Consider the following 27,663-nt stretch of genomic DNA (forward strand, 5'->3'; position numbering starts at 1 on the left):
GGAAATACAACTAATATTTATTAAATAAAAGATTCAACAGCTAATGTTTATCTTCAATACAGCTAATGTATATCTCCAATATAATGTTTATCTCCAATATCCCCCCTCAAGTTGGAGCATGAGGATTACGATGCCCAACTTGTGTAGTAGGAATATAAATTGATCAAATTTGAGGGCCTTGGTGAAAATGCCTGCGAGTTGAAGTTGTGTAGGAACATATCGGGTGCGAATGTCATGAGATTGCAAGCGTTCACGAACAAAATGACAATCAATTTTAATGCGTTTCATCCGCTCATGAAAAATGGGGTTAGCTGCGATATGAAGGGCATCTTGATTTTCACAATGTAAGTCCATAGGTTGCAGAGGAGAGATAGTGAGATCAGCAAGTAACCGTCATAACTAGACAAGTTCACTAGTGGTAGATGCCATGGAGCGATATCCAACTTTAGCAGAGGATCTAGAAACAATTTGCTTTTTTTATTTCCAAGTGATAAGGGAGGAGCCAAAGAAGATAAAAATAACTGGTAATTGATCTTCTAGACATCGGGCAACTGGCCCAATCAGCATCACAGTAGCCTTTAAGACAAAAACCAAAACTGGAGCTAAAGAAAATTCCTTGATTAGGGGAGGCTTTGAGATATTGAAGAACATATGTAGCTACATCATGATGAGGTTAACAAGGTTTTTGCATGAATTGAGGAAGAATATGAATAGCATAAGGGTTGTCGGGATGAGTAATCGTAAGATAAACTAGACGACCAACCAAGCGACGGTATTGTCCTGGATCCTTCAAAAGCTCCCCACAATCGGAAGATAAATGATGTTATTGTGGAAGAGGAAAAGATGCAGGTTTACAACCGATCATGCCCGTTTCTGTCAAGATATCAAGGGTATATTTTTGTTGGCAAAGAAGAATCCCTTCAGGAGAACATGCAACCTCTAAGCCAAGAAAGTATTTAAGATGACTGAGATCTTAATAAAAGAAAATCACTAAGATAATGCTTGAATTCTTGAATATGTGAAGCATCATTCCCAGCGATAACCATATCATCCACGTAAACTAAGAGGGCAAGGAAGGATTTTCCCTTAGTCAAGGTAAACAATGAGGAATCAGTTAATATTTTTTGTTATAAAATTAAATTTGTTATAATTGTTGAATAGAGGATAAATAGTCCACTCACAAACACTTTAATGACCATAAATAATGAGGAAACTCCATTATGCTGATAGGATTTAAATCTTTTCTATACAAATTAAATTGAGAAATATGATATAAAGGTTAGATGTTAAATTATGAGTAAAAAAAACTAATACAACAAATTACTATTTTCCTTAACTTAAAAATGGGTTTGTTTATATACCAACAATATTTTTCCGATTAGTAAGATCTTTAAAAAATACGTTCAAATAAGATGTCTTTAAGGTTATGAAAAATCTAGAATTTAACCCAAAAAAAAATACTATATCAATCATGTTACAAATCAATATTTATGTCATGATTTTTTTTTTATATATCTTTACAAATAATATGATTGATCGTCATTTAATTGATTGATTTACCGTATTGACATGTATATTCTAAATTGTGATTTAAATGTTGATTGTCATTTAAATGTTAAATCTCATAATTGTTTAGAATTTATCTATTTGTTTTAGAACTTTTAATGGATTTTGTAAATGATTATCTTCTTATAACCTTATATTTCCACTATTTATCTTAAGAAAAAGAAAAAATCTAGAATACCACGTGGATAACAAACATCTATTTTCAACAATTTATAAGCATCTCACAGCACAACACAAATCGCCGAGCTCGACAACGTGACCCTGTGATCCAAGTGGGGGCAAATAATTGATGGAACATTGGCTCAGTGTCATTGAGTTGGGTCCGGTTTGGCTTTCTATTGGCTTGCCAATTCCAAGCCAAGAGTTGAGCCATGTGTCTCCTGTGAAGAATAGAGCCACATGGGTTCTAGAGTTGGAGGGCACTGCGTGAGGCTGGTTTCACAGAGCAGCAACAACTTCCCGCTCTTGGCAGTGGAAGGCTAACAAGCCGATGCCAACCGGGTCTCAGTATGTGGCTCAATGGGTTGATCCCAAATAGACCATCACTTTTGTTTTTCATATTGAAACTTATGTTTTTGTTATTTTAAAACTTTATGCTTGTCTCTTGTTTATTTTTTATATTATTTATCTCTATAAATAAGAACCAAGAATTCTAAACTATTACGGGTGCGCCAAAAAATCAAACCCAAAAACCCATACCGAATTGTTAGGGGCAAAAAATGTCCTCGGCCCAAATAGGCCCAAATACGAAGACACCTTCATCCAATCCGGAAGCTCGAGCCTAACTCCAATAGGGCCCAAATTAGAGTTCTGCAGATGAGGCCCATTCAATATGATTTCTCAGCTCCTCACCATTTGGACCCAGGCCTCCTGATCCTTGAACACCTATTGGGGTTACGATCAACTCAGAGCCCACAGTCGCCTACGAAGTACTTTCCTACTTGAACTTTGCTAAAGAAGTCAATTACTATCCCAACTCCTCTAATGTCCGTATCCGAGGCACATTCGAACTCCCTTTCCTGCTGAGATAAAGGATCCAAAGGCTACACCCTTTGGGAAGACTACCACTACGAGGACTCTCATTCCCACCAGGACTCGGAAACCATACAGTCACTATTTAAACAAAGGTCAACCCTCTCACAAAGGACAGATTCCATTACACCCTCAAACCCTGAAGTTCCTATTCTTGAGAACTTCTTATTGCAGCCGTACTCACAGTTCTCGACTAGACTTCCGGTAACCTTTCTTCTCCCTAGCCCTCACTAAATTAGCCTCATTCAACCTTACTGACTTGGGCGTCGGAGTGTTAACGGCAAACACCACCCTGGTCTTTTCCGTCGCTTCACGTTTGTTTCCTTGCTTATGCAGGTGCAGCCGATCGCTAATGGCCTCAACCTCACAAGATCAGAGCCCCTTTTCGTACAGGTAGATTTTTACGTCTATAGTTTGGCGCCCACCATGGGGCCTCTAACAATCATTCGTCTCAACAAACCCTGCTACGTGAAGAAACACTCCATGGCTAACAATTCTGATAACACTAATCCTGGCCTCGAGGCCAAACTGGAGGCTCTGACCGCCCTCATGCAACAGCACTCAAACAAGGTGGCAGCATTGGAAGCTAAGAACACTGTCATCCGAACAGAAAACGCCTTCATCCGAGCCCAGAACCAATCTCTAAAAGAGAAGGTAAGTCAGTTTTATGATCTTGAGCTTCTGCCTTGTCAGGTATCACCCAATTGGTTCTGCACCATAGTTCCATCTATGCAACCTCTCCAAACTCCAGAGCACGAACCTTCGACTTCAGATAAGCAGTCGCGTCAACTATGTTCATCGTTGGTTGACGATTCAGCCCTGATTCACTGTGAACGGGGTCTGCCAATAGAACTCCTCTCGGTCGATCCGCCTCAAGCGCAAGATCAAGGCGTCCAGGTGACAGAAAGCCCGCTACAACAAGAGTCACCCATCCTTGCCATCCCACCTCACCTTCAGTCAACCGTCCCTACACAAACTCCCCTCGGTTTGGTTCATCCTCACAGGTCAAGCGGCCACCCACTTCAAACCATCCTGCTCGAGTCTATCCATCCCAACGGACCGAGCAAGTACCAAATAACCCCCCTAACCATTCATGTAGGGCGAAACACCTATCAGTTACAATGGGAGTCACCCAACCGGAAGGAATGAACGGGAATCCAGGCTACCAAACGATACACGAAGGAATGATCCACCAGGCCACACCGCGTGGATTGACCCAACAAAATACATCGAGTGTGAATCCTATGGCCAACCAAGTCAATCAGGATGATCTAGTGGTATTCGCCTCTCCCATGGAACAGATATTAGCCAAGAGACTGGCCGACATAGAGGCAGTGATGAGGCTTATACTAGGAATGCCAATCCCTACCAAAAAGAGCAAGCTTTACTGTTATGCCGATTCACCCTTCGTGGATGCAGCCGATATGCCCCATAAATTCACTATCCCTAGCATGAAGCCGTACGATGGAACAACCAACCCAGATGATCACATAGCCTCATACAAGTAGCCGATGTTCACCGTCTCGTACCCCGAACACTAAGGGAAGCCTGCATGTGCAAGAGTTTTGGTTCAAGCCTTTTTGGTCCGGCTCTTTAGTGATACACTAACCTCCCGAACAGTTCAATCAACTCATTCGCACAACTCACTGACACCTTCGTTGAGCAATTCGCCGGCAAGAAACTTGAGAAACTATCGGCCGACCTGTACAGAGTATACCAAAAAATGGGGGAGCCGCTGAGAGAGTACGTCAGCAGATTCAACAAAGGAAAAATTTCCATCCCCTCTTGCAACCCCGAGATAGCCATAGACGCCTTCAGGAAGGGTCTCCTCCTAAATGGTGAACTATACAAAGAACTGATGAAGCTCGGTTGCACCACGATAGAAGACGCCTTGGCCAGAGCAGTGATTCAAATAAGGTGGGAGGAAGATGAGATGAATCGGGTGAGTCATGCAAGATATGACCCAAGGCGGAATGATAGAAGGCCAAAGCTCAAATCGATTGAACCCCGTTCGCCAACCCCTTCCACGCAATCTAAACAAAGTTAGAAAACCATATGACCGCCAGCCACTTAGAACTGACAACAGACCAACCGAATTGAGCCGATACAGAGTCCCAGAGTATAACCTCAACGTCGAACCAGGCCAGGTCGTGGCAATCATGAAAAGAATGGGATCTAGCGTTAAGTAGTCGAGCAAGCTCAATGCCGAAGCAAGGAGGGACACGACCAAGTGGTACGAGGTTAATGGCGACCATGGACACAATATCGCTGACTGCATTGCCCTGAAGTTAGAAGTTGTCGCACTACTGAAGAGGGGACATCTCCGTGATCTATTGACGGATAAAGGGAATAATATCATTAGCCAGAAAAGCACGAAAGAAACATCTCCGCCTCCACGAGAACCTACGCCAAAAGGATTCTGCTCAATCATCTCAAGAGGGTCGAAGATCAGTGGGGTCAGTTATTCCTCAGCTAAACGCTACGCCAAAGCCAACAACCACCATGAAATCCAATCCATCCATCTGTCCTCTCGATCAGACTCCCACCAGGTAATTCAATTCGAAGATGACAAGCCAGTCACCCTGGCCGCACCTCATCACGACGCTCTAGTCATCTCCCTCCAGATCGCCAACATCCTGGTCAAGAGAGTATTCATAGATGGCGGGTCCTCGGCAAACATTCTCTTCCTTGAAGTAGTGAAAGCCATGGGTCTGGAAGAAATAAACATCAACAAACAACCAACCATACTGGTTGGGTTCAGTTCCAAGCAGAAATACACCATCGGAGAAATCGTTCTTCTTGTTTATGCCAGCAGAGTGAACAAGCAAGCTGTTTTTCTAATGATCGACTGTCCTTCACCATACAATGTCATTTTGGGCTAACCGTGGATCCACGACATGCAAGCTGTTCCATCCACCTTCCACCAAACCATCAGGTTTCCAAAAAGGTAGGGAGTAAGGAAAATCAAGGGCGATCCCAAGGCTTCCAAAGATTGTTACAAGAACGCCATCAAAAGCAAAGGTCAAGCTTCATAGTAACTACAGTCTCATCCAACCCCTCCGACCAAGCCAGATCAACCATCTATGGAAGAGTTCGATTAAGTGCAAATACACTCGAAAGACCCAGAAAAAAAGACCCATATAGGCTCTTGCCTCGGGCCCGAGACAAGAGATAAACTAATAGAATTTCTCAAACGAAACCAAGACTGTTTCTCCTGGTCCCACGCTGACATGACAGGAGTCAACCTAGAAGCAATCGTCCACCACCTCAAAGTAGATCCGGATCACCCCCAAGTGAAGTAGAGGCATAGGAAATTCGCACCAGAGCGCAACCGGATCGTCAATAAGTAGATTGATAATTTACTGAATAACGGTCTGATCAGAGAGGTCCACTACCCCGACTGACTGGCAAACGTTGTGGTCGTAAAGAAAAAGAATGGAAAGTGGAAAGTCTGCATTGATTTCACGGATTTAAACAAAGCATGCCTTAAGGACTCCTTCCCGCTCCCACATATCGACATAATGGTCAATGCGACCGCAGGCCACAAGCTCCTAAGTTTCATAAATGTCTTCTCAAGGTACAACTAGATTTTGATGCACCCTGACGACCAGGAGAAAACAGCCTTCATCACAGAAGGGGAACATACTGCTACAAGGTGATGTCGTTCGATTTCAAGAACGTCGGGGCTACCTATCAGCTGCTAGTCAACAGAATATTTGCCAAACACCTCGGGGACACCATGAAGGTTTACATCAATGACATGCTCGTCAAGTCCCTAATGGCCGAGCAGTACCTCGACCACCTCAACTAGGCATTCGCCGTCCTAAAGAAGTATAACATGAAGCTGAATGCAGTCAAATTCTCATTCGGTGTCTCGTCAGGTAAATTCTTGGGATACATGATAACTCAGCGAGGGATAGAAGCCAACCTCGACCAAATCAGAGCAATCCTAAATATACCATCACCAACTTGCATCAAAGACGTTCAGCACCTCGTAGGACGAGTAGACGCCTTGAGCTGTTTCATCTCCAGATCCATTGACAAGTGCCACCACTTCTTCCACACACTCAAGAAATCTAAGAAAATTGAATGGACCCCTCCCTACGAGGAAGCCTTGCAACAATTGAAGAGATACCTGACCTCCCCTCCGCTCCTTTCCAAGCCTGTGGATTGGGAGAAGCTTTACACCTATCTGGCGGTTTCAAAGGCAACAATCTCAGCAGTGTTAGTTCGGGAAGATAATACGAAGCAACTACCAGTGTACTATGTAAGTAAGTCACTCCTCGACGCGGAAACATGATATAGTCAGCTGGAGAAACTGGCGCTCACCCTCGTTTATGCATCCAAGAAGCTCAAGCCATACTTTCAGTGCCACTCCATAGTCGTACTCACCTCTTTCCCACTCAAGAAGATACTATACAAGCCAGAGTTATCAGGCCGACTCACGCAATGGATGGTAGAGCTTAGTGAGTTTGACATATCTGTCCAGCCATGTACTGCCGTCAAGTCTCAAGCACTGGCAGACTTTATTACTGATTTCATCCCGAACACCATCGTCCAAACAAAAAGAGAATTATTATGTATTAATAGCAGATCGCCATCAAAGTGGACTCGCTCAATGGATGACTCAAGTAATGTGAATGAAAGCGGGCTCGAGTTAGTACTAACTACACCAGAGGGAGACGTCATTCAGCGGGCCAAACGATGTGGATTCAAGTGCACCAACAACGAAGCTGAATAAGAGGCTCTCATCGTTGAACTCTCCCTAGCCAAAGAAATCGAAGTAAGGAGGCTAGAGGTAAAGTCCGACTCCCAACTCGTGGTCAACTAGCTGCAAGGCACTTACCAAGCCCGCGACTCGAAGATAACATCCTACTTGAACCTGGTCAAAGAATTGCAGACCGAATTCGAAGAATTCTCCATCGCCCAAGTCCCAAGAGCGGAGAATACTCATGCTGACGCCCTTGCTAACCTCGGCTCAACCCTTCAATGTTCTTCCCAGTCATCCATCTCTCTTTTATTCCTACAATGGCTAGCCAACTGGAAGGAACAACCAACAAACAAGTCACCCAAAGAAGCAATGGACATCGAACTAGCCAACTCCTAGATGACCCCGATAATAAAGTACTTGGAACACAATGAGCTCCCAGCCGACAAGAACAAAGCACACTGCCTAAGAGCAAGAGTTGCCAAGTTCACCATGTATCAGGGTTAACTCCTTAGAAAGTCATTCTCCGGTCCCTACCTCAAGGGCATAAGCCCAAAAAAGGTCAAACAGGTTATCGCCAAACTCCATGAAGGTGAATGTGGAAACCATGCAGGAGGACGCAACCTCGCACACTGGGCAAACCCACTCAATCACCCACAATTTTTCCAGAAACCCAATATTCAAGCCTGTTCTAAAAACCAAAGCACGGCACCTCCAAACTCGGGCAAAATTTTTCAAAAAGAAAACAAACCAAAAACTTCCCAAACTCTCGCTCAATCCCCCCAAAAAAAACCACAAACATGAAGAAAACGAGGAACCAAACAGAAAAGGCAAAGAGGAAGTAGTTTTTACCGTAGAAATGGCCAAATCCCAGAATCCTTCGAAGCTATGAAGAGAACCTAAGTTTTAGAGAAAAATACAAAGAAAAAAGAAGAAGAAATGGGAGATGAAACAAACAATCGCGCCTCCAAGTATTTATCAGCGAAAAGGTGTCAGGCAACACGGGCACCATGCGAATGGTCATTGAGAACTGTGATCTTTTGATTTTCCCGCCCGAATTCAGAGGGCATCCCTATCGTACACGTGTCGAGAGAGGTTCTGTCCAGTTGTACTCCATCCCTGAAAGGTAACCCTTCGCTCGGCTCATCCGATCAAGCGGGGTCGTCATCATCATGGTTGATTATCCAGCCTTGGCTCTCCAGACTCACCCCAAATAATGTATAGCAAAACCTCGATCTCATTACTAGGTCGCCCCGATTGATCGAGCAATTTTACCCATTGAACATGTACGTGCCTTCGCCCGGATTCGACAAATCTTCCTGAGGTACCATAGGCACTTCAGGTCTAATATAATCCACTCAGATAGAGGCACCGACTGAGGACACCTTCAGGGAATAGCACGCTCGTCCACCTACCCGGTCTGGCACACAGATCGGATCCACCTCCAAGAGCTCACCTCCTAGACAGTTACTCGGCCTAACACACCGAGTGAATACACTTCAGTAGACAACTCTTTCATTCACGCAATCGGTCGGTCACACTGAGCGAATACGCGCTCGCGAGACTGCTTACTCATACAACCATTTGCTCGTCCTCATACACCGATTGATAGCATCTCCTTGGTTTGATTACACGCCCCAACTCAGTTAAAGGCACTGATTATGTTCATGACCACGTCGCCCCATCCATCCGGTCAGGCATATCGATGAACATACGGACTACGAGCTGGATCATGCTATTAGTCGGTCGACCACGAAGGCCGACCAGTTATGCCTCCAAGCGATGCCTACTCTCTAAGTTAAGTACTCTTTAACTCAAAGAGTGGGCGACAAAGTGTTAGGGCCAAAAAATGTCCTCGGCCCAAATAGGCCAAAAGACGAAGACACCTTCATCCAAGCCGGAAGCTCGGGCCCAACTCCAATAGAGCCCAAATCAGAGTTCTGCAGATGAGGCCCATTCAGTATGCTTTCTCAGCTCCTCACCATTTGGACCCAGGCCTCCTGATCCTTGAACACCTATTGGGCTTACGATCAACTCGGAGCCCACAGTCGCCTACGAAGTACTTTCCTACTTGAACTCTACTAAAGAAGTCGATTACTATCCTAACTCTTCCAATGTTCATATCCGAGGCACATTCGAACTTTCTTTCCTACTGAAATAAGGGATCCAAAGGCTACACCCTTTGGGAAGACTACCAGTACGAGGACTCCCATTCCCACCTAGACTCGGAAACCATACAGTCACTATTTAAACAAAGGTCAGCCCTCTCACAAAGGACAGATTCCATTACACCCCCAAACCCTGAAGTTCCTATTCTTGAGAACTTCTCATTGCAGCCGTAGTCACAGTCCTCGACTAGACTTCCGGTAACCTTTCTTCTCCCTAGCCCTCACTAAATTAGCCTCATTCAGCCTTGCTGACTTGGGCGTCTGAGTGCCTACGGCAAACACCACCCTGGTGTTTTCCGTCGCTTCACGTTTGTTTCCTTACGTGTGCAGGTGCAGCAGATCGCTAGTAGCCTCAACCTCACGGGATCAGACCCTCTTTCCGTATAGGTAGATTTTTACGTCTACATGAATCAAGCAGTATAGTTTGGATACTAAAATATCAAACTAAATCAAATTAAATAAAAATTTAAATAGATCGGTTTGAGTTAATGATCTTTGACTTGAGAAACCGAACCAAACCATATTATATATTTATCATATAATAGGATAATAGGATTCTAAATATATTTATTGTGAATAAACTTATTATATGTGTTTATTATGTTCATTATGTAAAAACATTTAAAAAAAAAAAGTCATACTCCTTGCTAAAACAAACAATCAAGAGTTATTATTGAAAAAATGGACAAAACAAAAAAGAGAAATCATATCTTTAAGAATTTAAGAAATTGTAAAATGAAACTCAAAGATTGTTAAAATAAATCACCATGGCCAATAAAGAAAATAATATGTTTGTGATAGGATGCTTCCTTTGCCATCATCCCACATACTTTTTCTTTCAACCACCCAAACCAACAATTTTTTTTTTTTTTTTAATGACCGAGGTATCTGAATCATCTTACGCGCACCACAACCAATCCTCGAGGTTTATTGAACACCCACAAACCCAATGTTTCAAGGTAGTTTGAATTCAAAAAGTCAATGAAGGGAACAAACTTTTTTTATCACCAACACAATCCCTTGGGGTTACAATTTTCTCTTTCACTTTCACTTTCCGCTATTGAACTACATTCTCATTGAATTTATGGCTCTTGGCTGCAGTGACTAGTTGGCTTTCTCCCTCTTAACTCCATTGGAAAATCACAATTCAACCTTTATCAATATGTTTTCATATATTGTAGTTAAATTTACAATTTTATTCATATTTTAAAAATTTATCCTCATGTAAATAGGGGATGGGGCTACTGATAAATTAACGGCGTTCAAAAATCACTTCCATTAACCCAACCCGAATCAACCCAATTGATATTGGTTTGGTTTGGTTTGGGTTTCAAATGAATGTGAGTTGGTTTGGGTTTATTTTTTGTACTTGAAAATATTTGGTTTGGTTTGGGTTTGGTAAAACCAGGGCCATTTCAAGGAAAGTAGAGGCCTAGGGCAAAAAATTCTAATTTAGGTCTTCTAATGCTTAATAAAAAAATCCATTCAAATTTTATATACAAATTTATGATATATAGAAGCATTTTAGAAAATAACGAATTTAGCAGCTTCAATTATAACCCTTGTCAACCTTATGACCGTTTGAACCTTAAAACATAAATTTAAACATACCCAGCTTCAGTTCTTCAATATCCTCCTATAAACTAATTCTTCTTTGTCCTTAATATTCCCCCATTAACTGATCCTTCTGATTTCATCTCATTATCCTTCCATAAACTACTCTTCCTAATTCTTCTCGATATCCTCCTACAAAATAGATAATGTAGTGCATTGTAGTTTGCGTCAAAAGTTTGAACCGAGTAGTAACCAAGGGTTTGGTGAGGAGAAAAACTATTTGATATTTCTATGGCTATATATTGAACAACTAATTGTTTAGAGTAACCAATTCTTAAACCAAACGTATATTTATCTCAATACGCTTTTGGTAAGCATAAAAGATAACATTTGAAGTTAGAGATCTTACACTTTGATTATCACACCATAAAACAAGATTAGAACTTGTAGATATGTGAAGTTCTTGAAATAGATTTTGAATTCATATCAATTCAATAGTAACTTATGCCAAAGCTTGATAATTCAACTTTTGTGGAATTGACAGCTACCATTTTTTGTTTGCGAGAAGCCCAATTAATAAGATTACAACCCAAAAAAATATAGTATCCACTTGTACACTTTTTGTTCATTGAATCACAAGCTCAATTTGCATCAGCAAAACTTCTAGAGAGAATCTACAATTATTATGAAATTTCAAACCATAATTAAGTATGCCTTGATTGTATCTCAGTACTCTCTTGCATGTTGTCTAATGTGCTTCAATAGGAGTTTGGAGAAATTGACTAAGTCTGTTAACCACAAAAGACAAGTTTAGCTTGTCATGGTTAAGTATTGAAGCTTCTTTTAATTTATCAAACCAAGCTATAGGAGCTTGTCTAAGACCGCAAAATGCTTTGTTGAGCTTACAAACACTTATGAGAAAATTTGAAGAAATAAAATATGCAAGTTCTGTCATGTAAATTGTTTTAGTTAAATCTCAATTAAGAAAAACATTATTGATATCAATTTGTTAAACTTTATTATCATAGAACACTGTTAGAGTAAGAATAAATTCTTATAGTATAAGGCTTCACCACCGCTGAGAAAATTTCAAAATAGTTTCAATTTGGAGTCTGCTGAAATCCTTTGCAACTAACCTAATTTTGTATTATTTCACATATCCATCAACATTGTGTTTGATCCTAAAAATTCATCTGCTATCAACTAAATTCATATGATCATGATAAGGTACTAGGGTCATGGTATTATTATAAAGGATCGAAATAGTCTAAGAGTGAGGTGAATTAACCATTATAACCACCTATGGTCTCTTTTCAACAATATGAAAAACTTTAAGCAATTTATGACTTAAGGTCTTTTCTAATGCAATTTGAGAATACAAACAATTAATGACTAGCATTTATACACTAAACTGGACAAAATAGAGAGATAAAGGAAGAGAGATGCAAAAACAAGTGACATATAGTGGTTCGGCCTCACCTGGTCTATGTCCACTCCTCCAAGCTTTCCCTTTAGGAATATTCCACTATCTCTTTTTGTTGAGGTGTTATTAAACCTTTACACACAATTGTTTCACAAAGTGCAATTGAAAACTCACACACACAAGACTTACTTTATCTCACTAAAAATGCCCAAAATTCCAAGAGTGTGACACACTCTTTTACAATCCAAGAATAGAATGGTTTTTACAATAAAACTCTCTCAATATAATGGATAACAAGTGTATAGCCCAAAGGAACACAATCTACAAAGATACAAGTGTTGTTGCACCAATGGGTGTGAGCTAGAATATGAGATTTACTATTGAAAGCTCTCTAAAATGATTTAAGCACTTTTGGTTTGTGTATATGCAAGTTTAGGATTAGCCGAAGTTGATTAGGAATGGGTTTTATTGAATTCATATAGAAAAGTGCAAACATATAGTCGTTGTGCCAAAAAATCAAACTTGAAAATCCCAGACTTTGGTCGACCGCTTTGCATCCAGTCAATTGGGTTTGACAAGGCACTTACCTAGCGGTCACGTGACACTAGTCGTTAAAAGACTAAACTGACAAATGGACCATCACTTTTGTAAATTTTTTTATAAGTATTAATATAGCAATAATATGTTGGAGTTATCGACTACTTCAGCATTAATGGATAACGTAGACGCATTCGGGGGTCTCGTTGCCTAGTTAACGGGCAGGTGCCCCACTCCCCGGTGAGCAGGTGGAGGTCGTGGGGGCACGCCCCTGAGCCCATAGGCGGTTTTGGGCTTTTCCATGTATAACCGTTGTAGGATTTCTTTTAAGTTACTAATTCTTTATTGGGTTGGGCTTAAGAATAGGAATCCTTGTAAAACTAGGTTTAGTCTCTTAAACTTAGTATATAAACATATTTTTCTCTTGTTATGGGAGTGATAGCAAATCATAGGGTAATTCGTTCATTGTAAACGAGAAAGGTGAGGCATATTGCAATTGACTCAGCTGGACGTAGCCCACATTGGGTGAATCAGGGTAAATCACGCGTGTTATTTTCTTTGTTTACTGTTTGATTTGTTTTACTGTTATATTTTGTTCATGTTATTGCCTCTATTTCGTTCATAATACTATATTTACAAAGAAATCTTACAAAGATTTTCATACAAAGTGATGTGGCAAAAAATAAATGAAAGAGTGAAACTTGTAAAATTTCTTTGCAAGTGTAGTATTACTCTTAATATAGAGGTAAATACTCAGTGGTCGCTTGGTTATATCCGTTGATAACAATTCAGGACACAATGATTTTTTCAGTAGCAAAAAGTCCCTAGAACTAAGAGACGTTAGGATATTCTATTAACCAACATGACATCTTTTGCATAAAGGCTAAAATGCCCCTTGAATGAACAAAAAATTAATGTGGAATAAAATTAAAACACCCAACAACACTTTTCTTTATAAGCAGTACAAATTTGCTAATACTTGTAGTTACCCAATCACAACTCCAAATACTTAACACTAAAAATCTACTGCACCAAAACTACAGAAGAAAAAACAAGATTTGAGAAAATAATAAATAAATAATTCCTCCATAAGAAACACAAAAATCTTATGCAGTAATCGAAAAACAAATTCCTTTGAATATAGCATTTATTCAATTCAAATCACCACCCCACCCCACATGTTGGAGTTGTCGATTACTTCAGCATTAATGGGTAACGGGATGCACTCGAGTGTCCTAATTCCTTGGTTGGGCTTAGGAATAAGAATCCTTGTAAAACTAGGTTTAATCTCTTAAACCTAGTATATAAACATATTTTTCTCTTGTTATGGGTGGGAAGCATTCATTCATTGTAAACGAGAGAGGTGAGACATATTGCAATATATTGACTCAGCTGGACGTAGCCCACATTTGGTGAACCAGGGTAAATCGCGCGTATATTTTCTTTTTTACTGTTTTTTTGTTTTACTAAATTTTGTTCCTGTTGTTGTCTTATTTCGTTCAATTGGTATCAGAGCCAGGTTCTGTTAGATCATGATTTAGAGATGGCGGGATCAAAGGTTGAGATTGAGAAGTTCGATGGCAAATGCTTCGAGCTTTGGAAACTGCAGATGGAGGATCTACTCGTTGATAGGGACCTGTGGGGTGCATTTTGTGATGATAGGTCGAGCCGAGACTGCCGTTGTTACGACGAGTGAAACGTCTGGAACTGGATTGTCAAGTACGCTGGGTCTAAACCTACTGAAGGAGAATATCAACGACTGATCGTGCCGCACTTGCTGAATGGACAGAGGATCGAAAAGCCAGAGGTTTGATTTGCATCTGTCTGAGGACTCTGTTCTAACGATGTGATGGATCAGGATACGGCTAAGGGTTTATGGCAGAAGCTGGAAAATATGTATCTGGTAAGTCTTTGGTGACGTGTTGTTCCGTCGCAAGAAACTCTACAATCTCCGTATGCATGATGGGGATTATCTTGCTGCCACATCTGGATGAGTTTAATACTCTGGTGAATCATCTGCTGGCTGTGGATGTACAACTCACCGAATCTGAGAAAGTGGTAACATTGTTATGCTCGTGCCGTATAGTTGGGACAACCTGTTGTTGCGATTGGTGGTGGAGGATTGACACAGATGTCGTGGGAATCTGTATGTTCTCATTGTTGGCAGAGGATATGCGGCGAAGAGGTTCAGAGGGTTCGTCTAGGGATGCTTTAACTACTAGGGACGAAACCTGTAGAATTCTAATAAGTCGGCGACAGGGGAAAGTCGCTAGGTAGATCTAAGAGCAGGAAAAAGTAAGATTAAATGCTGGAGATGTCAGGAATTTGGGCATTTAGAAAGACGTGCAGAAACAAACCGGTGAAGGGAAGAAGCTAAACTTCGTACAAACGGAATCAATGGTGATATGTATGTGGCTGTTGCATGTATGGCTGGATCAGACCAATCAGTCTGGTATGTTGATACTGGTGCGTCGTTCCATATGACAACTCACAGGAATGGTTTTGTGAGTATAAGACATACAATTGAGGAAACGTTCTGTTAGGAGATGAATTGCTGTAAGATTATTGGCCGGCGGGAAAATTAGGCTGAGGTTGCATGATGGTTCAGTGAGGACGCTCCCTGAAGTGATGCACATCTCTGGTATGAGTAGAAATCTGCTCTCTATTGGAACAATGGCTGACGCAGGTAATAGTATTCAATTGTGACAGAACATCCTGTAAGATGACTCGAGGATCTATGGTTATTGCACGAGGAGTTCGACATGGTACCTATACAGGCTGCAAGCATCAGTTGTAAGAAATTCCTCTTTGGGTGGTTATGTTTTGGAAAAGAAGGCTGAAAAGAAATTGATTCTGCAACAGTGGCTTACGAATGGGGCACATTGGAGTGCGCTTTGTCTACTTTGGTGACTCAGAATATGATTGAAGGTATTCCTAACTGTTCCATGAGTTTTGGTTTTTGTGAAATGTTACAGCAAGCAGAATCGGGTAAGTTTCAATCGACAGCACGAGAGCAACAAAAAACTGGAGTATTCATAGTGACATTTTTGGCGCCACTTTAGTGGATATGTATACGTACAGTATTATGTTCTTTCATTGATATTTTTCTAGATACTATTGGGTTTATTTCATCGCCAGCATCTGAGGCTTTTGAGAATTTCGGGAATTAAAAGCCTTAGTTAGAATCAGTTTGACAGGAAGATTAAAGCTTTGCGAACTAATATGGCAGTGAGTTTTGCTCTAGTAAGTTTGGCAATTTTGTGCGACAACGAATTGCAAGGCAGAAAACTACACTTTACACACGTCAACACAAATGGCAAAATGTATGGCTGAACGTCTCAATCGGTCACTTTTAGAGAAGGCTAGATGTATGCTGAATACGACAGATTTGGGTCTGAATTTTGGGCTGAAGCTACAGCGATGCGTGTTATTTTTGAAGATCGGTCTCCCCACTTCTTCTGTTAAAGACACACCATATGAAGCTTTGTATGGTAGAAACCAATCTGTCTTTTATTAGAGTTTTTGGTTGTGATGTGTATGTGCATGTGCCAAAGGAGAAAAGAGCAAGCTGCTAGTAAATCTGAGAAGTGCAAGTTTGTGGGGTTCAAGATGCATCAAGGATACAAGTTGTGGAATCCTGTGAGTGAAGCATTACCTACAGCAGACGTAATCTTTAGAGAGGTAAAACAACGTGTGGGAACTCCTGAAGATCTTGAGCAGTCAAAGAAAATTCAGTTTGAAGTGACTACTGTAGACAAGAGGAGGAGATGATTCCTAATGTTGCTGGCAGAGACTAAAAATTTAGAGTCTACAGAATCTGAGCCATGAAGATAAACTTGATAGTATGGCTGATGAGGGTTCTATGGATGATTTAGGATGATTCTGGATGAAGTTGTGGTGCCATCAACTTTGAAGAGATCTACAAGAGTTGAAAGGCACCAGTTCGTTTCTCTCTAATTGCCTTGAGTGGATTACATGCTTAATGTGATGTGATGAGATCTAGGAATGTAAATGAAGCAAGAGCCATGGAAGATGCAAATCTGTGGGAGGTTGGCGATGAATGATGAGATGCAGTCACTGGACAAGAATGTACATGGATCCTATGTAAATTGCCTAAGTAGAAAGGCAATTGGTTGCAAGTGGGTGTTCAAAGAAAGTTGCAGCAGATGGAACAATGGCAAAGTATAAGGCGAGACTCATTGCAAAAGGTTCTCGCAGATTCAGGGTGTTGATTATGTGAGATTTTCTCTCCCTATGGCCAAGTTAACATCAATCAGTGTATGTTCTATCTATTGCTGCTGCGTTTGATCTTGAAATTAGAAATTTGATGTAAAGACGGCATTCTTACATGGAGATTTAGAGGAGGAAATTTACATGAGGCAACCTGAGGGTTTTGTATGTAAAGGGAAGGAAGACTTGGTGTGTAGGTTGAGAAGTCTCTGTATGGTCTTAAACAATCACCAAGGATGTGGTACCAAAAGTTTGACTCCTATGTCTCCACATGGTTTTTAGCCGCAGCAACGGGATCACTGTGTGTATGTAAAAAGATTAGAAAATGTCTTTGTTATTTTAACCTTATATGCAAATGATATGTTGTCTGATAGGGAATAGCAAGGAGTTGATAAATTCTGTGAAGGGTCTATTGGCTGCACAATTTGACATGAAGAATCTTGGGGCTGCAAATTTTATTTTGGGTATGCAAATAACTAGAGATTGTCAGAGTTGTAAATTGTGGTTAGGGCAGAGAAAGTACATCGAGGAGGTGTTGAAGAATTTAACATGGTAGACTGCAAACCTGTGAAACTCTATAGACTTGGGAGTGAAATTTCTACTGATCAGTGTCTTAAGTCTGAGGAAGATGCCGAAGAAATGACACATGTGCCGTATGCAAGTGCTGTAGGTATTTTGATGTATGTCATGGTGTGCACGCGACCCCATATTGCACAAGCAATGGGAGTTTGAGTCGCTTTAATGTCAATCCTGGTAGGAGCATTGGAGTGCTGTAAAGAGGTTTCTTAGATATCTTCGCGGACCTCGGATTTATCATTATGTTATGGAGCTGCGACTGGGGATAGCGCTAGATGTGATAGGTTTTGTGGATGCTGATGTGGGAGGTGATCTCGATAGTAGGCGTTCCACAAGTGGGTATGTATCTCTTTATTGGTGTTGCTGTTTGTTGGATGAGTAAGGCAAAGTACTGTGGCTTTGTCATCAACTGAGGCAAAGTACATGGCATTGACACATGCTGCAAGGAAGTTATGTGGCTTCGAAGATTGAGTTTAGAGCTTGGTTTCAAGCTTGATGCTGTGAAGATTGGATGTGACAATCAAGGGCTATTTACTTAGCCAAGAATCCTGCCTTTCATTCGCGATCAAAACACATTGACATACAATACCATTTCATCAGGCAAAAGTGGAGAAAAAAAATTGGTGTTGCTAGAGAAGGTTGATACACTTGTTAATGCTGCAGATTTTCTTACCAAGGTGTGATGCTTAGCAAAGTTTACATGGTGTGTTGATGAGGTAGGCCTTCGTTGGGTGAAGTTTTCGCCAAGTGGGAGAATGTTGGAGTTGTCGACTACTTCAGCATTAATGGGTAACGGAGACACCGCTCGGGGGTCCTAATTCCTTTTTGGGTTGGGCTTAGGAATAGAATCCTTGTAAACTAGGTTATATCTCTTAAACCTAGTATATAAACATACTTTTCTCTTGTTATGGGGCGGAGCCGCATTCATTCATTTTAAACGGAGAGGTGAGACATATTGCAATAATATTGACTCAGCTGGACGTAGTCCACATTAGGTGACAACAGGGTAAATCGCGCGTATTATTTTCTTTGTTTACTGTTTGTTTTGTTTTACTATTATATTTTGTTCCTGTTGTTGTCTCTATTTCGTTCACACCATTTGTAACAATCCACCATGTATCACGACTCAGATACTTTCCCATTTGAAACGAAAATTATTAAATTTAAAAAAAAAAAAAAAATACCACCACCAGATTCACAAGCACAACGCCATCCACTAGATCACGGCACTGCTAGGCACACAAGTTCCTTGACTCCAACCACTCAACCACCCACAATTAGAGCCCCCACTCGTAGCCAGTGATTGTCATCATATGTGGCATTGAATTTAAATGAAGTGATGATGATTAGATGAGATGTCAATGCCCATATGTTGACACATAAATGATAAGTCTTTGGGATGAATACTCTTAATTTAAATGTTTGACTTAAATTTTTAACACAAATTTTTAACGGTTTATGATAAACCGTTAGATTCACGAATCAATGGCTACCTTCAACTCCTATCTCATATCCATTAGATTGCAATAATCAATGGCCATGAATTTAAGTTCCAATTTAAGTTAAAGATTGCATCCCTTAATATAAATGGTGAATATATATTCATAAAGATAAATCATTTTTTTATTGTAATATGAAGATGTGAAATTTTATTGATAACTGAAGAAAAATTAAATCTTAAAAAAGATTATGTTAAATTAAATGATTCTCTAATAATTATTCTTTAAAACCATTATAAATCTTTTTATACTTTAGTAGTAAATGTTAACTCTTAAGTAAAAATTCCTATAACAATAATGCATTTATGTCCCAACTTTGAAATAAGTAACATTTTTATTCTTTTAATTAACTTTTAGTTGTTTTTCCCTTATCAATAGCTGGAGATATTCTGCATATGAAATGAAACCTCGGTAAAGCTTGGTAGATGCTCAAACATATCAATTCATCAAGTGAGAGTTAAATAAAAAAAAAACTACAAGTAATATAGAACAAAGAATAGCATCTCATGGTAGATGCTTAAAACTATTCAATTCATAGGTTCTTTGTCAATTTCGACATTATTCTTTGTGTTAGATTTGGGTTCAGCTGGCATATATTCCACTGCTTATTCCTGAAAATAATAAATAAATTATAAAAGTTCTGAACGAACTGAGATTCCACACTCAAATTCTGATATTATTTGATGATAATATACATTTTTGCCGACCTTCAAAATATAACCTTTTTCTATTCAACTTTCATGCAAACTATGCACTTGCACTATCTCTTTAAAACTTCAACATGAGGCAGAGATATGGGGGGAACACAAAAATTAGGTTGAAAATATAATCTTAAACAAGCTATTTTCTAAGTTCCTGCACGAGATTAATTAATTGAATTACTTCATTAGATTAGATTTAATCACCTTTTTTTAAACACAAATAATGATACAATTTTATGTACCTGAATTAAAATAGTTTTGAATGGTTGAGATTCATTGCTACCTATATTGTAAGTATTTTTGTTAACTTATGAGTTATGTGTGCACATGCATTTCTGTGATTTTTGCACATTTATTTGGTTAAGCACAATCGTGTCTGTATTTACACATGTCATAACATTCTGCATAGATGTTATACATTTCCTTAGTATGACTTATCACAAAATATATGGGCACATTAGAGTCAAACTGTATAAACTTTTTCTAGTTAGACCTTTATACAGATGTTGAGTTTTTATTGGTTGTTAGGTATTTTCCCGTTTGAAATATGCGTGAGTGGTCCAAATACAAGTGTCAAATATTTCAGATGTGTCCTGGAATTCGTTTTGCCTTTCAGTGGTTCAAACAAGTTGTTAAAACTTTCCTAAATAGTCAAACATGTGTAAGGCTTTGTGGCTGGCTGTCTAAGGGTTTGTTGAAGGATTCTATATTATCTTCTTCATCCTTGCATATATTTGGTTGTTCTCTAAAATTCCTTAGAGAATTTATTCATTTTAGGTCAAGTTCCTTTTTGGTTTTATACTCAAAATACTTTTCTTTCTTTGTTGTTTGAGTTATTGTTGGAACATGATTCCATTACGAAAGCTTGAAGAGGGTTCAAAGCTGTGGAGCTGAAGGTTGTCTTCACATTAAGCTTGATGGAACTTGAACTATCCAGGAGGTTTTGTTGAATCAAGCAACCGGTGGAAAAATATTGGTTCAACCAGAGGGTGGAGTTAGAGTGTTTGAATGGGATGTTTTACATTTGTATACATAATTTCAATCTGTAATTGACTTGTATGTTCGTCATAATGGATTTGCTTCATCTGACTTGGTTTCATGATGTAGGTTGTTAGCCGAACCATGTAAATATGCTGTGTGTTTTACTTTCTGCTTATGGTTTATATGATGTTTATGTTGAACAACCATACCCACAAACACTGATAACAGGGGCAAAGGGAGGGGGGTGCAAGGAGGGTTAGTTTACCCTCCTTGACTTTAGAAAATTATATATATCTTCTAAATTCATCACTTAAATTCTTTAGTTTATACAAAAAAAAAAAAAAAAAAAAAAAAAAAAAAAAAATCTTAATAAATTATATAATGAATTTTATATATATTATTTAATTGTACAAAGAACAAAATAAAAAAAGTTTGTATATCTTTTCATATATTTTATGAAATAAATATCATTTCTAAAATTTATTTGTCAAATTAAACTATTGTCAATTGTTTTATGTTTCAATACTATATATATATTTTGATGCATTATTTTAAGGAGTCGAAATACAAAAGTGAAATTACAACAAGAGGGCGTTTGGATTATATAATGTTTTTTTATCTTAGTAATAAGATTACCAGAAAAAAAGATTATATTATAGATTACTGGGTTTAAATTATTATTGTACTTGGTTCAACTGGGATGTATTAATAATTAATGCGTTTAGTTGATAGTAATAACAGATGTCCTGAAATACCTTTTACTAAAATGCCCTTTAGATGATTACTAGATATAAATAATTAAGGGCTTGTTTGTTTTATTATTTGAAACCTTATTCTTTATCATATTCCCAAAATACTTATTTGTTTAATTATTACTTTTTTGTTTAATTATTTTGGGAAATACTATTCTTTTTTTTAATTATTTTTAGACCCCTTAAGTTTATTAACTTAATTAAACACCCTTAGAAAAGAAAAGTTTAAAAATTAACAAAAACAACCCCACCCATCCATAGTTACCAGATTCTGACAACCACAGTCAATGGTGGCCAGAATCTGTGACAACGGTCTAAAAACGACTGAAAATGGTCGTTTATTCCCCGATCTGGCCTTTTCTAGCCAGATCCATGATGGATCTGGCCGAAAAGGCTAGATTTGGCCGTCAGCGACGACCAAAGAAATGGCCGTCGTTGATCTTTGGCCGTATCTAACGGCCAGATCTGGCCTTTTTCTCGACGGCTAGATCTGGCCGAAAAAAGCCAGATCGATGAATAAACGGCCAGATTTGACCACTATGAGTCGTAACGGCAGATTTCAACCAGATTCCGATGGTGGTGGCCGGAATCTGGCACTGTGGTGGTGGGGGTGTTTTGTCATTTTACAAATTGGGCGTTTTGTAATTATTAACCAAGCCAAGGATATTTTCGTCTGCATAATATACTGTTTAGGGGCAAGATTGGATAGAAATTATAATTACCCGGTAACGTTTTAACAACAGCCCCCCATGAGGTACAAATATTCCCGGCAATTTACCCCCCTTTGAGCACTGTTTGTCATCTTTTTTTCCCATAAAATTTTTTTACAAAAATGCCAAACAAGGTAATATGCTAAATTAAACAAATATTACCCTTGTTAAAAAATTTAAACCCGATCCAAACGGGCCCCAAAAGTTATAACATTNTTAAAACTTCAACATGAAGCAGAGATATGGGGGGAGACACAAAAATTAGGTTGAAAATATAATCTTAAACAAGCTATTTTTTAAGTTCCTGCACGAGATTAATTAATTGAATTACTTCAATAGATAAGATTTAATCACCTTTTTTTAACACAAAATATGATACAATTTATATGTAACTGAATTAAAATAGTTTTGAACGTTGAGATTCATTGCTACCTATATTGTAAGTATTTTTGTTAACTTATGAAGTTATGTGTGCACATGCATTTCTGATGTTTGCACATTTATTTGGTTAAGCACAATCGTGTCTGTAGTTTACACATGTCATAACATTCTGCATAGATGTGTATACATTTCCTTAGTATGAACTTATCACAAAATATATGGGCACATTAGAGTCAAACGTATAAACATTTTTCTAGTTAGACCTTTAATACAGATGTTGAGTTTTTATTGGTTGTTAGGATTTTCTCCAGTTTTGAAATATGCGTGAGTGGTCCAAATACAAGTGTCAAATATTTCAGATGTGTCCTGGAAATTCGTTTTGCCTTTCAGAAGTGGTTCAAACAAGTTGTTGAAAACTTTCCTAAAATAGTCAAACATGTGTAAGGCTTTGTTGGCTGGCTGTCTAAGGGTTTGTTGAGGAGGGATTCTATATTATCTTCTTCGTCCTTGCATATATTTGGTTGTTCTCTAAAATTTCTTAGAGAATTTATTCATTTTAGGTCAGGTTCCTTTTATGGTTTTATACTCAAAATACTTTTCTTATCTTTGTTGTTTGAGTATTGTTGGAACATGATTCCATTGACGAAAGCTTGAAGAGGGTTCAAGCTGTGGAGCTGAAGGTTGTCTTCAGCATTGAAGCTTGAGTGGAACTTGAACTATCCAGGAGGTTGTTGAATCAAGCAAGCTGTGGAAAAATATTGGTTCAACCAGAGGGTGGAGTTAGAGTGTTATGAAATNGCTAACTGCAAGTTCTCAAAATGTGAGGATCTGACTGAAGTTTCACAAACGATGTCGTTTCACTTTAGTTGTAAAAGTCTTCTTCCCAAAACGATTATTCAGTGTAATGAGCTGCTGTAACTTTACTCTTCTTCACTCACTCTCTCACTTATTTTCTTCAAGTATATAAGCAGCCACAATGTATTGTAACTTGTTAATCAATCAAATACAAAGAATTATTCAGCTTAGAATCAAGTTTTATCTTTCTTTTCTTTCAATTTCACAGAACTTATCACAAAATATATGGGCACATTAGAGTCAGATGTATAAAAAATTTTCCAGTTAGACCTTTAATACAAATGTTGAGTTTTTATTGGTTGTTAGGATTTTCTCTAGTTTTGAAATATGCGTGAATGGTCCAAATACAAGTGTCAAATATTTTAGATGTGTCCTAGAAATTTGTTTTGCCTTTTCAGAAGTGGTTCAAACAAGTTGTTGAAAACTTTCCTAAAATAGCCAAACATGTGTAAGGCTTTGTTGGCTGGCTGTCTAAAGGTTTGTTGAGCAGGGATTCTATATTATCTTCTTCGTCCATGCATATATTTGGTTGTTCTCTAAAATTCCTTAGAGAATTTATTCATTTTAGGTCAGGTTCCTTTTATGGTTTTATGCTCAAAATACTTTTCTTATCTTTGTTGTTTGAGTATTGTTGGAACATGATTCCAGTGACAAAAGCTTGAAGAGGGTTCAACCTGTGGAGCTGAAGGTTGTCTTTAGCATTGAAGCTTGAGTAGAACTTGAGCTATCCAAGAGGTTGTTGAATCAAGCAAGCTGTGGCAAAATATTGGTTCAACCAGAGGGTGGAGTTAGAGTGTTGTGCAATAAGGAGTGTTTTACATTTGTATACATAATTTCAGCTTTGTAATTGTTCGTCATAGTGGATTTGCTTCATCTAAACTTGGTTCCATGGATGTAGGTTGTTAGCCGAACCATGTAAATATGCTTGTATGCTTTACTTTCTGCTTATGGTTTATATGATGTTTATGTTGAACAACCATACCCACAAACACCGATGAACAGGGGCAAAGGGAGGGGGGGTCAAGGAGGGTTACTTTACCCTCCTTGACTTTAGAAAATTATATATATGTCTTCTAAATTCATCAAATATATCAAATTAAATTCTTAGTTTTTACAAAAAAAAAAAAAAAATTCTTGATAAATTATATAATGAATTTTATATATATTGTTTAATTGTACAAAGAACAAAATAAAAAAAGTTTATATATCTTTTCATATATTTTATAAAATAAATATCATTTCTAAAATTTATTTGTCAAATTAAACTATTGTCAATTGTTTTATGTTTCAATACTATATATATATTTTGATGCATTATTTTAAGGAGTCGAAACACAAAAGTGAAATTATAACAAAAGTTATAATATTTTACTATAAAAGATAAATAAATCTTTGAATATTTTATTAGTAGAAATTTTATTGTAGTTTAATTTGGAGGTGTAGTTATTTGTATTGGTTTAATAACTTGTTAATTAGTAAATTTTCTTAGTTTTGTTTTGCACTCGTTAAAGTATTATAAATTTATTCCGTATCATTAAACACAATCATAAATATATTAATTATAAAGAGCACTATAAATAAACACTCATAGTTTTGTATAACTTATACCCAATATATTACTTATTATAAGTTTATCTATAATTATATTATTAAGTTTATTAACGTCTTGACCCCCTGGAATGAATAATTACTTTGAACACTTACAGTTTAAGGTTTTTGTGCCCCTTTGGAACAAAGAAATCGATATATTATTAACTCGTGATAAAATCTTCAATTCTCTTTATTAGATTGGAGCATGTGTGCTCGTCGTATTGAAGATTATTAGTAAGTCACAGTTACTTAATGAGAAATTTCAAATATGGAAAATGACTTTGTTGGTGGTATTTTTTTTTACGATTTGGAAATAATTTTTGGAAACTCGATTCAATATAAATTCTAACTTGAAATAATTATTTATTTTTAATATCTAAAAATACATTGATATAATATCCAAAAAATTTAGTTAAGAAATTGTGAAATGGGGGAAGGTAAATTTTTTTTTTTTTTTAAATTACATTTGAAATTGTTTTAAGAACATTTTAATAAATAAAAAAATTTCACAGATTTTTTACACAAAACAAGAAATTGTGTCTCCTTTATAAACTAATATTGTGGGATTTAAAATTCTGACATTTAGTTATGATACCACATTAAGTTAATTACCCTGTACCTAAAAGCTTAAGTTAATTGATAGAGGCTCAATATTTATATTTATTTCGGTACAAGTGTTCATGGAAAAAGGAGCTTAAAAAAACATAATACATATTATTTTATGTTGATATAAATCATCTTACATGAATAGTTTAATGAGTATGATCATTGAGATTAAATCAAACCAGGTATATAACTGTTGCTAATAAAAAATAAGTTTAATCAATCTATGCTTATGCAATTTTTGAGTAAAATCATTGAGATTAAATCAAACCAGATATATAATTGTATTTACTCAATAGTTGAGAATTGTCATTAATGAATCAATTTTTTCTTTTTTAAATAGAGATCAAGATTTCTGGCAAATAGAATTTTTTATAGTACAAAATTTTTTTTAAACTTCTTGTACCATTGTCCTAATTTAAAAAAAAAAAAAAAATCAGAACACCACCTCAAAAAAGGATTGATTATTTATCACGTGGTTTTAGTTATGTTAAATATTATATAAACCCTTAAAAAAAATTAATTAAAGTTAATTTCATCCATCCTGTAAGAGATTATTAAGTTCAAACACCCAGTTTTCGAAATTATTAAATACCTAATATTTCAGGGTTTTTTAACATTATAGGGGGGTTTTATATTTCACTATAAGAGTTTTTTTTCTTCTTTTTTTTCCAATATTCTTAAGGAGTCTTCATAATTTTAAAGGAATGTTTAATAGTTTTTCAAAATATTCTACGCTTGAAACTTAAGCGCAAATTAACCCCCTTTATATTGATCTATCCGTCTAAAAATTCTGGTAAATAAAATAAAATGAAAGGGTATAATTGATAGGCTGAGTCATATTCGAAATTAATTTATATAAAAATAGACATCAGAAATTCAGTATGAGCATTAATTGCTCCATAAAGCATCTTCAATTTGAACCAATCAATCATATAAAAACAAGAAGTAACATGAGAGAAAAGATAAATAATACAAAATAAAAATAAAATAAAATAAAAACTATAACAAAATTAAGTGGCTGTTATATCATAAAATGCAAGTGGCATATATTTTCTTGGAAGAAAGTGAGGAAGATAAAAAGAATAAAACTAGTTGAATGGTCACAAAATGTGATAAGAGTTGTAAGAAATTGGATATTCCTTCAAATATCCATTGAGTTTCTCGAGCTCATATTGCATTTGCTGAGCTCTCTCCCATTAAATTTGTTCTTATTGCGATTGTGATGTAAACCTGCCTAACTCCCACATCCATACACTTAAGGGTAACTTTTACTTGGAAGTTGGAACTGCTTATGCAAAAAGTACTTTTATTTTAACAGATTTANTAATGCAATCTTTTTCCTCATTAATTGTAAAACACGTCTCTTTTAATAAATTTTTACAAAATCACTCTCCCTCGTTAATTATACAAAAAAGTAATACTATACTTACAAAGAAATTTTACAAAGATCTCCATACAAAGTGATGCGGCAAAAAATGAATGAAAGAGTTTGCCACCTCACTTTGTATATAAATTTTTATAAGATTTCTTTGTAAATATAGTATTATTGTATACAAAATCTCTCTCTCCCGTATTGCTATCTTCCATTGACTTAAAAGTTTTTAATAAATAATCTTTTTCCCTTTTAGTAAGTGAATGAAAAAAAAAAAATCCTTGAATATTAATTTGTATTGATTTTTTAAGCTTTTTTTTTTTTTTTTTTAATAGAAGTGCTAATTCAATTATTACTTTTTCTGGAGTAAAATTTATGAAACTTCCACATCCATAAAATATGGGTATCTCTAATTTTTAAGA

General features: G+C 37.2%; 1 protein-coding gene across 1 annotated transcript; it reads left to right on the forward strand.

Moving 5' to 3' along the window:
• Positions 1 to 4,321: 4,321 nt before the first annotated feature.
• LOC116128987 lies at positions 4,322 to 14,684 on the forward strand. Its single transcript, XM_031414729.1, has 3 exons — positions 4,322 to 4,540; positions 4,788 to 5,429; positions 14,502 to 14,684. Exons 1-3 carry the CDS (start codon positions 4,322 to 4,324, stop codon positions 14,682 to 14,684), a joined length of 1,044 nt encoding a protein of 347 aa, XP_031270589.1.
• Positions 14,685 to 27,663: the final 12,979 nt, after the last annotated feature.

The sequence above is a fragment of the Pistacia vera genome, unplaced genomic scaffold, assembly GCF_008641045.1.
Source record: "Pistacia vera cultivar Batoury unplaced genomic scaffold, PisVer_v2 Contig206, whole genome shotgun sequence".
NCBI lineage: Eukaryota > Viridiplantae > Streptophyta > Magnoliopsida > Sapindales > Anacardiaceae > Pistacia > Pistacia vera.